Below are 15,556 nucleotides of genomic sequence, written 5' to 3' on the forward strand. Positions count from 1 at the left end.
ATATCTTCCCTTAGAATCACACTACTCTGCTTAAAGCTAAGGATGAAATCGATATTGACTTTGGCTTTGTTTGGGATGGCTTTCTTACTGCTTCTTAAAACAAATTTTTAGTACAAAAATTAAAATTTGGTACTAAAAATTTATTTTAAGAAGCAGTAAGAAAACTGTCCCAAACGAGGCATGTCTCTATTCTAAACTTACTTTGTAAGGCGAAGGTTATTTGGAGACTTCACAGTTTTCAACCCTTTCTATCTAGTTGATGTGCTAATACTAGTCGTCACTCATACTCTTCTCTTAATTAGCCCTAAAGTTTTTACTTGTGGAAAGAGCTTAAACTTATTGCTCTTAGATTTAAGCACAACTTAACGTTCTATATAATTGATAGCTTAGCTTCTCTCCTTATTTTGACCCATAGTGCAGAGGTAAATCACTATTTTACATTTTGGGTTATGCCTACTTCACCATCCTTAACATAGCAGCAAATGCTCACCTTGGTTCTATCATTTTGAATGTAACTTGGTTTTTGCCTCCTTTGATCTCACCTAATATTGACTACTATAATGCTTTTATCAATTTTGTTGTCTTGGATGGCAAAGATACCATCAATTGAGAGGGGGAAAGTTGTTTCAAGAATTTTCTGGTGAGAAAAGTTTCATTTCATAGTTTACTATATGTAAATTGCAAAAATCTGCTGATAATTTGGAAGCCCATGGGTTGAGCTTTCTTAAAAGTTGTATTTTGTGCAACAACTCCACAAAATCTCATGCTCATCCCTTCTGCAACTATTCAATCTTAATGTTGTTGATAAGAAACTAACTCCATTTTAGCAGTTTCTTCCTTATGCGATCTAATATGTATCAAGTCCTTTATGCTTCATCTAAAATCAACTTTAAAGAGATTAAAATGCTTTATTTACTCATTATCTCTATATTGATTTACTCTATTTGGTGAGAGAGAAATGCTAGAATGTTCAATGAAGAACATTCAACCCTTATGGGCATTGTGGCGAAAATAAGATCTTTGGCTGCTTATAAACTTTTTTTTTTTTTAACAAGGGTATCTATTCGCTGCCACCCTCTTAGGAGACGCTTGGCGGTGTTACTAATCCCTCGGCTAACATAGAAGAAGCACCCACCCCAAAAATCTCTTGGCCCGCACTTGATTGGGCGCACTTAAGAGGCGCTGCCACTCGAAGGGATTCGAGCACGCGTTGGGAAATACCCAATCGCACTCACCCACCAACCAATCTAAGCATCGGTGGGTCCTATAAACTTCAATGTTGGAAGTTAAAAAATACTTGGCCTGATGAAGCTAAGTATATTTTTGAGGGATGGAAAATGTTATTAGATTTTTCTGGAAGCATCTTTTAATGGTTTTCTCTCTTATTTGTGGTTCATTTTCTAACTTTTCTCATAGCTAGAATGGTTTTCATTTAGTTTTGTTTAGTTGTTGGGCTTTTTGTTGAATTGATAATTTATGTTGGCTAATTTATCTGTTCCTATAAGCTCATATTTGTTCCAAGATGAGTTAAGTTTCTTATCTATTTTATACTACCGCCTAGTAGATTATGCACAAAACAATAGGAAATTCAACCCATCTGTTAAGAAGATATACATGCCTAAAACTCTAAAAACTATTCTGTGCGATGCCGTCCGGAAACTAATCAGAATGCGACACATCACGCCTTCACTCAGTATCACGGCCCGGTACCGCTGACGTGACTCATTCTGATTGGTCTCCGAACGAAATTCCAAGTCTCTAGTCTCCACACAATAATTTCCAAGGTTTTCAGAACCGGACCGGACAACGAACCGGAGGAAGGAGGGGTTCACGGTTCGACCGGTTCGACCGGTTGAACCGGGGTCGAACCGGATGACGTAATAAATAATAATATTATTTAAAAAATAAAATAAAAATCAATTTGAAGCATAAACAAATAGCATATACTATAAGTGTCTCTTCAAATAAGTCAATAAAACATAAACAAATGCATAGCTTTATGTCATCACACCAAAATCATAATTTCTCATATCAATCAGCTTCACAATTTCAAACTATAAATACAAATAAATCTAGAAGTCGTTTCCTAGATTTGAAAGCTCAAAAGTTATATCCATCAATCCTTGTTCATCAAAAATTCTCCAAAGCATCAATATCTTCATTGATCAATTGTTTCATTTTCATTTCGAACATCTTCTAGGAATCATCATCTGCATATTAGAATATAAAATGTTAATATATTATATATCATATATATATATATATGTTCTATATTATATCATATATATACTATATATATATATATATAATATATATATATAGTAACATCTTTTTCAAATGATTAATTAAACTAATTATAACTTACTTTGAGGTTTTTATAGAACCTAGTATTTAAGTTCTTCAGCAACAGAATAACATCTTCTGTTATATTTCATTCTCTCATATTCTCCAGAATAAGCTCTAAACTGGTTAGTCATAGAACCCCCAAAAATCCACCATCTCTATCTTGTATAATCAAGGACATAGTTTCTTTTTTTTTTTGAAATCTAAATATAATTAAAAGATTATAAGATATACAATCATAGCAAAGAATGACATCTAAATATAATTAAAGTCAGTATTCATACCTATTCTCAAAATTGAGGTTGTGATGACAATACAAGATCATTTAAGCCTTTGATGTTCTAATGATTTCTTCTCTCGTATGACTGTCAATATACATCCAATTCTTCACATCCAGAAGAGGAACATGTTTGGCTGAGAATTCTTAACCCAACTATTTCTGCCAAATTTTGGGGCACTTGACCGACAATTCCCATTCATCTATAAAGGATAATATATTAGTTAATTAATATTTGATATGCATGATAGAATAAAGCATTCTCACATATTTGTTTCACTTTACCAGGGCTCATTTCTTGGCCATTTTAGCAGCAATTGGTTCCCAAAAGCTTTCTAAATTGTCACGGAAAAGCTACTTCATTCATGTTACTGTTGGTTTAGGACATATATCTTTTATTTCCAATCAGTTCAGTAAACCTTGCAGGTACAGTCCCGTACTTCAGGTTTTTTGCAAAAATTGTCCTTTATTATACTAAATGTGGATTCAAGAAAATATGCTGACAATGTATACCTGTTCTTAGCTGACTATGCCATCTCCTCTTTAAATACTTGTTGTAAGGTTTGTACAACCTTTTGACATTCCTAAACATTAACTTGATTTGCTCTCTCTTGCTCTGTACATTCCATCATAAAGAAATCCTATTGATGGTTTTTCATCCGAGATTCTCACAATTCTCATAATCGAATTAAGGCCCAGTCGCATTTGAACTTACCAACGTCTTCCAAATTTTTTATCGCAAAATAATATATGATGCTTTCTTGCCGCTTTGACTGTTTTGAATGCTTGTGATTCAAGATGCTTTCTTGTTATAAATGCCTGTAATGTTGCTTGTGTTTAGATCTGCTTTTTCAAAGTGATGAAGTTGTAGCAAATCGTTGCTGCCAAGGCCCTATAATGTCTTTCCAACCTCTTTTTTCTTAGCCAAAGCTAGAATAAAGCATGATTGTAGATGAAAATTGTAACTTTTGAAGCTCTCTTGGGCAATGATCTCGCCCTGAATGTGAGGCAATTTGTTCCAAAATCTTAAGATATGATTTAACAGTGTGCTGAACATGAAACCAATAGATGTGCCCAAATTCTTTCATTTGTAAGTAATTCACGGGCCTTTTTTAATTTTGGCAGGCATTATCTTATATAGCTGCACAACATTCTGTGGCCCACCTATTCTACGCAACTTCACCAATAGTGAACAAGTGTCTTCGCTCCTTTGTAATATCAGAAGCATCAACAGATTTCAGGAATGCTAAGCCCCTTGGACAATAAACAAGAAAATTAATCAAAGTTCTATTTCTGTTATCTGTCCAACCATCTGCCATGAGTGTGCAACCTATTTCTTTCCAAGATCTTCTATATGAATCTATCAGCAACCGACATTCCTCTTTGCAATCTCGCAGAAGATTAACTCTCAATTTGTGATAGGATGGCAACTTATAACCAGGTCCAATTGCAGCTATAGCATCAATTGCCTTCTGCGCAAAAGGAGAGTTTATGGCATTGAAGGGGATGCAACTATCGTAAAACCATCTTCCAACTGCTAAATCAGCACGATATATGGCTTCTTTGGAAGCCATTACACTTTTCAATGAGGGTTGAGAACCTGGTTTAGTTCTTGGTGCAAAAAAGTTATCTATTTCATCTTTCTTTCTCTTCCCTTTATCAAGTCCTTCATGGTGTGCATCAGATGTTTGTGACTTTGGAAGTGATGAAGACCCCCTTTCATCATCTATATGTTCATCAACAAACAATGTTGTGTTCTGCTCTAATTCCTCCTGGGTTTGTGCTTTTTTCTTGCCTATTTCTTTTAAATTTTCTATCATCTGGTGACGAATGTCATGTGGGACTTTTTTGCACGAAGATATGTTACCTCTTACTCCTGCTAGATGCTGCTTTAGCCTATTAATTCCTCCACCTTTATATATAATCCCACAATGTAGGCATCTATATTGTTTTTTATCATCTGCACCTTTAGTTTCACTACAATGACTCCAAGCAATATCAATCTTTTCACGCACACCATGAGACGAAACTGTTGGTAGATCCATTTTGTAATCAATGCTAAGGTATGTGGAGAACGACAAAAAACACCAATCAGAACATAAACACAATTTTAATAAACAATCATAAATCATAAAATGTTAAAGTCTATTAAAGGCATACATAAATACTTAAGCACTTCTCATGCCACATACTGCAATTGCACAACAGATTCAAGATGTACACCAATGCTCAAGTGATCTATTGTTTTCTTATAACGAGGAAACTTGTAATAAAAGAACTCTGTTTTGTCGGGAAAGTTGTGAAAGTAGCAGTCTATTTCATGATAGTAGATGATGCTTAACATGTTTCATTTTGAAACATTGTCAAAGGTATGTTAATAATTTGAGATGTCAAAAATTTATGGAGACTCAGATATAAGCCAAGTATAAACATCGTATTTTTCTATTTTTTCCAAAAGTTTGCAGTAGTTTTGGTTTATCTTTGATAATTTGGATATGATGGAAAAGATTTTGGCATCATCTTGACAAAAAGGAAGACTTTGCTTCCATTTTAGATATGGAATGTGAAATATATGTTTTTTTTTTTAATATTCTTTTATAATGAAAAGAGGAAAGGGTAGAATATCCAGTTGGATCCAATGGAATTATAACAAATTTTGGTATAAACAAGAGAAGCGTGATCATCTTTGTTTGAGTGGGTTTTGGTACGAGTGATGGAATATTAGCTGAAAATTTCAACTTAGTTTAGTTTCCATTTATAGATTCAAAACATTTTGTGGAAAGGAAACATTGAAAATCAAAAAAAAAAAAAAAACAAAGATTTTGGTGGAAAGGAAACATTGAAACATAAACACACAACTGCAATTTCAATTTCCACTATTAAACAAGAAAATTCATCAAGATTCACACCCTACCGTCGGCTGCAAATAAGAGCGCGTGAAAATTAAAAAACTCACGGTGGGTAGGAGAGGAGCACTTGACCAAGAGAAGGAAGCCTTCAGTTCGATCGGCTCCGTCGCTCCGGCAAAACAACCTCCCGTCCGTGAGGAGTCGCGGTTCTCGCCTTCTCGGCGTCTCGCTCCGCCTGGACGAAGTGAAGAATCGCGAAATGAAGCGAGGAATAGGGTTTCACGGTAGTAATTTTGTATTTGTTTTTTTACCGATCTTTCCCTCAGCCTTTGGATTAAATCGGACGGCTAATACAAGGTTTTATTTGAACCGGCCGGTTTTTTATAACACGTCCGGTTTTCCGGTTCGGCGGTCGAACCGCCGGTTCGACCGGTTCAATCCCGGTTCTTTGCAGAAACGGTTCTTAAGCAACCCGTAACCGGCCGGCCGGCCGGTTCAGGGTTCAACCGGTTGAACCGGCCGGTCCGGTCCGGTTTTCAAAACCTTGATAATTTCTCCTAAAACTCAATGATTCGTATGCAGGAAATTCAACCCACTCAAAGCGCATGCAATTTATTTCAATTTTCGAACTACTGAAATTGGATCCACAAGTTCTTAAGAAAATCACATTTGTTTTTTATGGATCATTCCTAGCCAATGAAAACAAATTGCACGACTGAAATTTCATTAACTGCACAATGAAATTAGCACGATAATACCTTTCATTCATCAAAAGTAGAACTCAGCAGAATCAACCAACAAAGATGTAGACAACCACTCTCTCAAGATCATGATGAAAGGTAATCGAAAATGCTCCCCACTTGTCCTTAAGCACTGAAATCTACTTTTCTTTTTAGTCTAAAGAAGTGGCCTCCTCGACGACCCAAGTCCAGCGCTTATAATTACCCATTAATCTCGCCACCACAGTTAACCAAATTGATATCTAAACTAACTATGGCTTCCACCTTCGTCTTCTTCCTGCTATCTACCCTTTCCTTAGCTTTCTCCCCACCAGAAGCCGAAGCTCAGAGCCTCCCACCCATAGTAAACGGTCTCTCCTTCACCTTCTACAAGTCGACATGCCCAAAACTGGAGTCTATTGTTCGCAAATTCCTTAAGGAACAATTTGAGAAGGATATCGGGCTAGCCGCCGGGCTTCTTCGTGTCCACTTCCATGACTGCTTCGTGCAGGGTTGCGACGGGTCAGTGCTGCTTGACGGGTCGGCGAGCGGGCCGAGCGAGAAGGACGCGCCGCCGAATTTGACGCTGAGGCCGGAGGCTTTTAAGGCCATCAATGAACTCCGCGTTCTGATCGATAACGCCTGCGGTCGCGTGGTGTCTTGCGCTGACGTCGTTGCTCTTGCTGCCCGCGACTCTGTATTCTTGGTATCTGCTTCGTGCTTAACCTCAATGCTCTTTGCTTGCTTGCTTTTAAATAGAGATTATATATCTATATATAATATATAACATAAAAAAATATTTTTATTTCTCTCTTTTTTATAATCTTTAGGTAGTGCCATGTATACAAATAATAATAATTAGTTTGAGTTAGGATAAAAAATATTTTTCAAATAGATAATATGACTAAGAAAATGTCAAATTTTTTAATTTATTTTAAGTGTGAAAATAGAATTATTGTTTTTGAAGGAAGAAAAAATAGATAAAAATTTTAATGTATTTGAAATCAACATAGGTTTCTAGTTACAAATCTTCAAATGATGAATTTAATTAATTATTTTTTTTAAATATGATCATTTTCCAAAATAATCAAATGTTGCGGTCAGTATGACATCCATTGAACTTTTATCTCATTACTATCAACTAGCAAAATGACTCGAATATTATTTAAAGAAGGGATAAACATAGTGTATTGTGGTTCATGAGATCCTAGTGCATTTAATATTTCTATAGAATATTATTGAGTTGTCATGGGTAATGTGTTTGTTAGTTTTGTTTGCGGAGATAGTTAGAGACAATTGACACATGTCTAGATCAAATAAAGGAATGATGAGGGATCACAGTCAGTCGACTATGGTCAGAGGGATCACAGTTGGACGATAGTGATCGGATGGACCATAATTGGAGGGCGATAAAGACTAGAAGAATTATAGTTGATGGGAGACAATGGTTGGAGGGATCGTAGTCGATTGGTGACATAAGTCGAATGGATCATAGTTTCGATACTATGATTGAATGATCGTAGTCAATCGATGGTGGTCTGAGGATTGCAGTTGGGTGACATTGGTCCGAGGATTGTAGTCAGGGGCAACGGTGGCTCGAGTATTGTAGTCGACATGCGACAGTGGTCCGAGGACCATAGTCGGGGGACGGTGATCCGAGGACCGTAGTCGGACAAAGGTAATCTGATGACCATAATCAGATGATGGTGGTCCGAAGGTAGTGGTTTTCAGTGGTGAAAGTTTGATGGTTACTTTAAGTAGACAAAAGTTTGGCGACAACGGTACTACTGAGGTCCGATAGCTACGATCAGGAAGAGGAGGTTCGACGGTGACAGTGGGTCAATGAAAGTTTTGATGGAGGCCATGTTGAGATCTAGAGGTGGTGGCTGGGAGGAGGTCTGACGATTACGGTTGGGCGACAAGAGTTCATTAGTCGTGGTGCTTTGGAGGAGCTCTAGGATTATTCAAGCCTCAGTGCTCTCGACGTAGGTGTCGACGTCAACATTTGGGTGGCTGTCAACTAGTGAAAGTGCGGCGGTGGCTTTCAATAGGCAAAAGTTTAGTGATGGCGGTAGGGCCAAGGTCCAACATTGACAGCCATGTAGGGATGATGGTGTGTCAATGAAAGTTTCGACGATGGTCATGTAGTGATCCGACGGTGGTGGTTGGAGGTCCAACAACGACGGCCGGTTGGGCAACGAGGGTTCATCAATGGTGTTGCTTTAGGTGAGCTATGAGATTTTTCTAGCCTTAAAGCTCTCTTGAATCTCTAGCCCAGCATCCAAGCTCCCCCACCTTTATGTGAAGAGTAAGAATTTATTTATAGATTTTTGGGAGAAGCGTGACTCATAAATATGAAAAATTCTAGACCAAATATGATGCATTACATTGGAAAATTCTAGCATATATTGCCATCAAGTATAGAGAGTTTTTCAGCATTTAAGTGTCTTAATTATGTCATAATTAAGCAATCGTTGGATTCATCTCGTCAAGCTCTTCGATTTGTTTATAAGCATGATATATTTATATATCATTTGGTCATCTCATTAACATTATGAAGCTTTCAAATATGCTTCAAGCCTTTGATTTAAACTCATTTAGGCTCGGATTGGACGAATTTTGGTGTCGTTGTGTTTGTCTTATCGAGACAATCAGTTTGACTATGAGGGCATCTCCAACCGAACGTAAACAAGCTTTTGTAGTCGTCGCGAGCTCCAACTGAACGCCATATTAAGCGGCTTTTTGCGAGAGGTGAACAATGCGATGCCAATATTGGCGTCACACTATTCACAAATGTCATTTTTCTCATTTGCAGAAAGAATATAATCGGTATATTCTTTTTCGATGTTATGAAATTGAGTTTGGTTGGAAATAAATTACTATATTTTAGAGTGGTACTGCATTTTGGAGTATAAATTGTGTTTTCCAGTTAGAGATGGTCTAAGTTTTCTGAAATCAGAGTCCTAACGATCCTGAATTTAATCTTAGAAGTTTTTTATTTGAACATGCCTTAGGGGCTGTTTGGTATCGGATTTACAGCGAGATTTAAGTCGGATTTACGCTAAATCCAGCCAAACAGTTTTTGTGCGCGCGTTAAATCCTGGGATTCAGTAAATCCCGGATTTACGGATTTACAGCTTAAATCCGGGATTTAGTAAATCCGAGGGATAGCCGGATTTAGTAAATCCGAGCGGGATTTATCCGAAGAAGCGCGCGAAAGGAGAAAGTTACCTTCACAGCCAGCGATCTCCCGTTCTTGCTTCTGATCAAAATGTCGTAACTTCCGATCCGGATTGAAGTCGTCGCAGGAGCGAAGTCGAACAGCCACGAAGGACTCGAAGAAGCGACGCCTGCAATCTCTATACCTCCTGCAAAAGCAACGGAGCCGAACAACAACGACGGAAAGACAAGATGAAAGGCAAACCCTTGACGCCTCTAAGTTATTATTGATTAACTTAATTAATATAATTTACATTATTAATACTCAAGTAAATTAATTAAATAGTTAATTGTAATTTAGTGCATAAATTAAATAAATTAATTAAAATTATTAACAATTAAATAAATTAATTAAATAATTAATTATATAATTTAACTTAATTGCATAATTAATAATTAAATATTAATACAATTATCTTAATTAATATAACTTAAAATATATATTATTAAATATATAATCAATAGTGTAAATAATAATTAACGAATAATTTGTATTTAACATGTTATTACTTTTTTATTAATTATGACTAGAAAGTCATCGCAGGAGCAAAGTCGAACAACCACGAAGGAGTCGCAGAAGCGACGGGTGCAATCTATACATCTGCAAAGCAACGAAGCCGAAGAGCAACGACGAAAAGAGAAGATGAAAGGAAAACCATAGAAGCATCTAAAAGTTATTATTGATTAACTTAATTATTATAATTTAAATTATTAATATTTAAGTAAATTAATTTAATAATAAATTGTATAATTAGTGCATAAATTAATTATCTAATTTAACTTAATTGTATAATTAGTAATTAAATATTAATATAATTAGATTAATTAATATAATTTAATATATCTATTATTAAATATATAATTAATTGTGTAAATAATAATTAATAAGTAATTTGTACTTAACATATTATTAAATTTATAACACATTATATTTTTTATTTTTAATTATAAATTTATTTTTAAGTTATAATTATATTTTTCACATTTAAATCCCTAACTGCTATAAATCCTGAAATATGTTATCAAACAGTTTCTCAGGATTTAACAGAATTTAACATTTGGCATATCAAACAGTTTTCAAGATTTAACACATTTCGGATTTACTAAATCCGGATTTAAAGGATTTACTAAATCCCACTAAAGTTAAATCCCACTTGTTGCCAAACAGCCCCTTAGAGATTTATGTCTGATCAAGATGATTTTTGACGACGTATTAATTTGTATTCAATATAGTGCCAACTTTAATTCTTATATATAAATAAATGATCAAGTATCAAATATGGGCGCTTAAATTTTGATACGTAACTTTTGTTACATTAAAGTTACATTCATATATTATTTTGATGCAAACATTAAGCCAATATGTTTTTTTGTCTTCCGTTGAGTTTTGATGGATTTTGATAGAATTTCATTTTGATTGAATATATTTAGATAGTTCTAACACGTGTCAGCATGTGGGTTGACATAGTTTTGACACGAACATCCGCTAATAACTCATTTTGATGGTGGGTTGACGTAGCTGATTAATTTATTATGAATAATTATTTTTTATTACACGTTATATATTACAATAATATAGATAAACATATAAATGAACATTACAAATATTAATTATGCTAACCTAATAATTATTAATTTAATTTGAGGCGAAAGTGTTAAACTATATCACCTTCACTTTTCAAATTTTTTTTTTTAATTACTTTATATTTCCAACAAAATTATTTAGATTTTATTAGGAATTTTTTTAATTGCTTCTTAAAAAATTAGTTAAAATTTTTAATTTTTATTAAAATATTATTTTAAAACATAGTAAAAAAAACCATCTTAAATTTTCTTATTACACTCTAAATTAATTTTTTAGTATAAATTTTTTTTTAAAACAATACATTTTTCATTTTTGTGCTGAAAATTTATAGAAATTTTTTACTAAAAAATTTCTTTAGAGTAAATAAGACAGCTATCTCATAAAAGAGCTTTAATGAGGAAAAAAAAGTTTGTTTTTTATTAATATTTTCTGTACTAACGAACCTAGCCCCTCCCCTCTGCAGTCTGGCGGTCCCCAATACAGAATCCCTCTCGGCCGCCGCGACGGCCGCCGCTTCGCCACACGCAACGCCACCCTCGCCAGCCTCCCAGCTCCAACCTTCAACATCTCCACCATTCTCTCCATCCTCTCTCGCATCAACCTCGACGCCGCCGATCTCGTCGCCCTCTCCGGAGGCCACACCATCGGCCGCAGTCACTGCTCCTCCTTCTCTAACCGGATCTTTCCCTCGCGCGACCCCACCATGAACCGGGCCTTCTTCGACCATCTCCGATTCACCTGCCCGACCGCCAGTTCCACCAACACCACCCCGCTCGACTTCCGTAGCCCTAACGCATTCGACAATAAGTACTATGTTGATCTTGTGAACAGAGAGGGTCTGTTCACTTCAGATGAAGATCTTTTCATGAACTCGAAAATTAAGTCGATTGTGCAGTCTTTTGCGGTGAATCAAACGCTTTTCTTTGAGAAATTTGTGTTTTCGATGGTGAAGATGGGGCAGCTCGGGGTCCTGACTGGTGGGAAAGGGGAGATCAGGGCTAATTGTTCGGCGAGGAATGATGACAAGATCGCTATATGGCGAGCGATGGAGAAGGAAGGAGATAAGGCTGTCTATTAAGAGTGGTGGGATTTTAATATTTTGTTAAAGAAGTCTGCCTATGTATTAACCTTCAAAATTCTTAAGTGCTACTAGATGTTTGGTCAAGGTTTGGTTAGGCTTAACATGTGGCTTGCATATTGAAAACATAATAAGTTAGTTTTAAATGATTAAATCTTCTACCTAAAGTTGTCCTTTATATTGATTTAGGTATTAACTTTACTCGAGTAAGTTCCAAGTAGGTGATCATGAACTTCAAATATATATACATATTTACACAATTTTACGTGCATAGTGCGCAATGTTTAATAGATGTATGTAGGATTGCATTGCACTCTTATTTCCTTTTTATATGTTTTCCTTAAAGTATAATGTACTTAGAATGTAATTAGGTTTTCAATGTAAATGTGAAAGTCAAATGTCAAATGTAAAGAATCTAGAATGTATTTAGATCGAGTTGTACAAATAGTTGTAAAAGTTGAAAGGTAAACAATATACATTGGGCTCTAAAAGAAATTATTTTATCTTCCTTTGAGAAACTGTCTCTTGGAATTCTATAGGAGACATAGAGCCAAAAGACAATAAGCAAATGCATTTGAACCTATATTCATAGGTGTAGAAATCTAAAATTGTTGTGGTGAAGTTTTGACCTTCTTACTTTTCAGCAGACCCCAATTTATACCTTTTTTTGTAATAAATAAATAAAATATTTGTTTCTTACACACTTCTCTTTCATACTACTTCATATTACATATATTACATTCATATGGGTGGTAGATTTGTATTAAAAAGCAACCTTATTCATAGATTTCTTTCGGTGTACATGTTTCAAACTTTGTGTTAGCTAAAAATTAAACTTAGGGTTCAGGGTGTTTGTGCGTTAAAATTGAATTAATTAAATGTGTTTGATCAAATATATATTACTAAACTCTGATTATAAATTTGAACTAAAATCCTTAATTCTGATGTTAAAAATGGCTATCTTACCTGCATGCATTAGACCTAGAAATCATTGTTTTAAAATTGTTTGTTTAGATGATTAGCTGATAGCAAACTCCAAGCGAACATAATTTCAGATGAATTCACACCCGTGAAAATTTCTTTCGGGAGGATTATCTCGATCTACTAATGAAAGTTATAAACTATTAAAATTTTCAAAATATTTGATTGAAAATTTTAAATCTTAAATCATATATCTAAAATAAGTCTATTCTCCACTTTAATTGAAAGTGTTTTCTTCATAGATGTAATTAACTAATTATGCTTGACTCTACAGGAGCCCAAGAACTCAAATTAAAATAGGCCTTATTTTAGTTCGCTAGAATAGGAAAAAAATCTTTTGGATGCAGACTAAAGCATATCCTTAGTTAATTTCATTTCAAAATTATAGGTGAATATTTCTTTTATTATTCGGGATGAATTTTATATTCTTTATGCTATGTTTAATTATGAAAATAAATTTTGTTTCTCTTTTCAAGCGATAGTGAAGCATTAGTCTATCTCTCGAGATAGCATAATATTAATTATATGGATTTGATTAAATAAACACAAATCAAATTCAGTGGCACATTTATTTGTCCATAGCGTGTATGCTAGTTCTGTTTATATGTTGATGAATATTGTCAGCTATGTGGTTGGTGTATTCCCTAAGTAGTTTAGGTTGCTTATTTTTAGAAAGTTGTTCAACCATTTTAAACTCTTTCTCAAATTTTTTTAAGTTTTCTATTTTTTTCTTAAAGTTTTTTTTTTTTTTTTTTCAATTTCAGTGTCAAAGAATAATTTTACTAGTTGTTTAATACTATGCATGCAATAGTAAGCAACACAATAGAAATAATAAAACACTGGGCAGTAATAGGGAAGTGGATATCAAAGCAAGTAAAAAATTAAGTAGGTAAAAATTAAAAAGAAAAAAAAACTAGATTAAATTAAAAGTTTGTTCAACAATATAAAATGCAAAGCAGAATAATAATTTCTCTAGTTGTGTTCCTGAGCAACGACATCAAAAACTTGATAGGACACTATTGCAACTATTATTTAGCTTATGCAAATACAGAGTTTCATGCTTTGGCTTACACGCACTACTCATATTCTAATGTAAGTTTTATTTTAATGTAAGTGTATGTATCATATCAAGTAATGTAATGATAAAAAAAACTATCGATCTCATAAGAAAACACTAGAACTATATGGTATTACTTTACTATTGGCTATTGAATTGATGTTTTTATCTAGCTGAGTGAAAGGTGATGCAGGTTAAAAGTAAAGCGCTTCAAATTACAAAAAGAAAGTTCACTAATTTTAGAAATTATGAACATATGATTTAATTTCAAAATAACAAGATTGCTTTATAGAGGTTTATATCCTATTATTATAATGGATCATATCAAGTATATTCCTCGTATTTGTCGAGTTCATTGGAGCAAAAGCTAGGATCATTATAAGCCACAATTCCTTTATCTCTACAAGGCCCCATAATTTTAACCACCATATGTCTATATTATGGCCGTATTATGTTTTAAGTTCCCTAATCATTCTTACATTCTTCTGTCAAGGCTCTAGATCACACTAAGTTTTTAATTTATGTATGATTTATATATAAATCAATTGAACCACAGAGAAATTAAAAATAAGATGGGTATTTTAAAAATAAAACATACTCTAAGAAATGCATGCTTTTCAAATCATCATAGATTCAGAGAATTTGATTAGCTACATATGAAGTTGTTACACATAACAAATATAACAAACATCACAAACATTTTATTAAACTGAATGATTAATAAGTACAAACTGCAGCACACAAATAAAATAAAGTTTAGAAGTGGTCCGAAAGTATAACTATAATACCTAGTTCACTTGCTTGCTTTGCTCCACTCTAACACATGACTTTACGTAAAAGAGCAAAAGCTACACTCTCCCTAAGATAGCCCTCATACTCACACAAAAACTCACAAAAAGACTCCACAATGTGCCTCCCCCTTATAAGAATTATGCTACTATTTATAATTTTGCAAATTAGATAAACAAACATTACAGTGCTAGCTTGGTGGCGCTACAGTGCTGCTGAATTGATTCATCGATTCAACAATAATGGTTTCGATTCACCGATCCAATTAACTCCCTTTGCGCCACTGTGCGATTTGGCGTTGACTGGATAACGCTTTGACGTTGAGCTTTCCAACAATTTTTTTATAATCTCTTCGATGCAATGTTGAAGGTGTGGTGCTGCAGTGCTGAAATGAGTTCTAGCACTGTGGCACTACATTGGTGGCTCTACATTGTTGGTATAATTTTCATGATTTTTCACTATTTTTTGCCACCATATACAAGGATTGAAAGCATAAATAATATAATAAATGTAATATGGAATGAACAATTTTTATCTCATCACAGTCCTAAACAGAGCAGAACTAGAGACCTCAACTACTTAATTGATTTTTTTCCCTTTCCTCAACCTGAAACAGAGTGCATAATAGGTTAAAGCCAACTCAACTCAGCAAGTCACAG

At 34.4% G+C, this 15,556-nt stretch overlaps 2 protein-coding genes across 2 annotated transcripts; one reads left to right on the top strand and one right to left on the bottom strand.

The window, feature by feature from the left end:
• Positions 1 to 3,789: 3,789 nt before the first annotated feature.
• LOC114580577 lies at positions 3,790 to 4,665 on the bottom strand. Its single transcript, XM_028698534.1, has one exon. The coding sequence runs from the start codon at positions 4,663 to 4,665 to the stop codon at positions 3,790 to 3,792; it is 876 nt and encodes a 291-aa protein (XP_028554367.1).
• Positions 4,666 to 6,161: 1,496 nt separating this feature from the next.
• On the top strand, positions 6,162 to 12,584 carry LOC110107460 (cationic peroxidase SPC4). The gene is made up of 2 exons (XM_020837731.2): positions 6,162 to 6,894; positions 11,456 to 12,584. Exons 1-2 carry the CDS (start codon positions 6,463 to 6,465, stop codon positions 12,068 to 12,070), a joined length of 1,047 nt encoding a protein of 348 aa, XP_020693390.1. The 5' UTR covers positions 6,162 to 6,462; the 3' UTR covers positions 12,071 to 12,584.
• The last annotated feature ends 2,972 nt before the right edge of the window (positions 12,585 to 15,556 follow it).

The sequence above is a fragment of the Dendrobium catenatum genome, unplaced genomic scaffold, assembly GCF_001605985.2.
Source record: "Dendrobium catenatum unplaced genomic scaffold, ASM160598v2 fragScaff_scaffold_1105, whole genome shotgun sequence".
Taxonomy (NCBI): domain Eukaryota; kingdom Viridiplantae; phylum Streptophyta; class Magnoliopsida; order Asparagales; family Orchidaceae; genus Dendrobium; species Dendrobium catenatum.

What these genes read in the sequence shown, in the direction of transcription:
- LOC114580577 (XM_028698534.1), bottom strand. Translation starts at nt 4,665, where the DNA reads ATGGATCTACCAACAGTTTCGTCTCATGGTGTGCGTGAAAAGATTGAT.
- LOC110107460 (XM_020837731.2), top strand. Translation starts at nt 6,463, where the DNA reads ATGGCTTCCACCTTCGTCTTCTTCCTGCTATCTACCCTTTCCTTAGCT. An exon ending in CCCGCGACTCTGTATTCTTG is followed by an intron (nt 6,895 to 11,455) that starts GTATCTGCTTCG and finishes TCCCCTCTGCAG; the next exon opens with TCTGGCGGTCCCCAATACAG.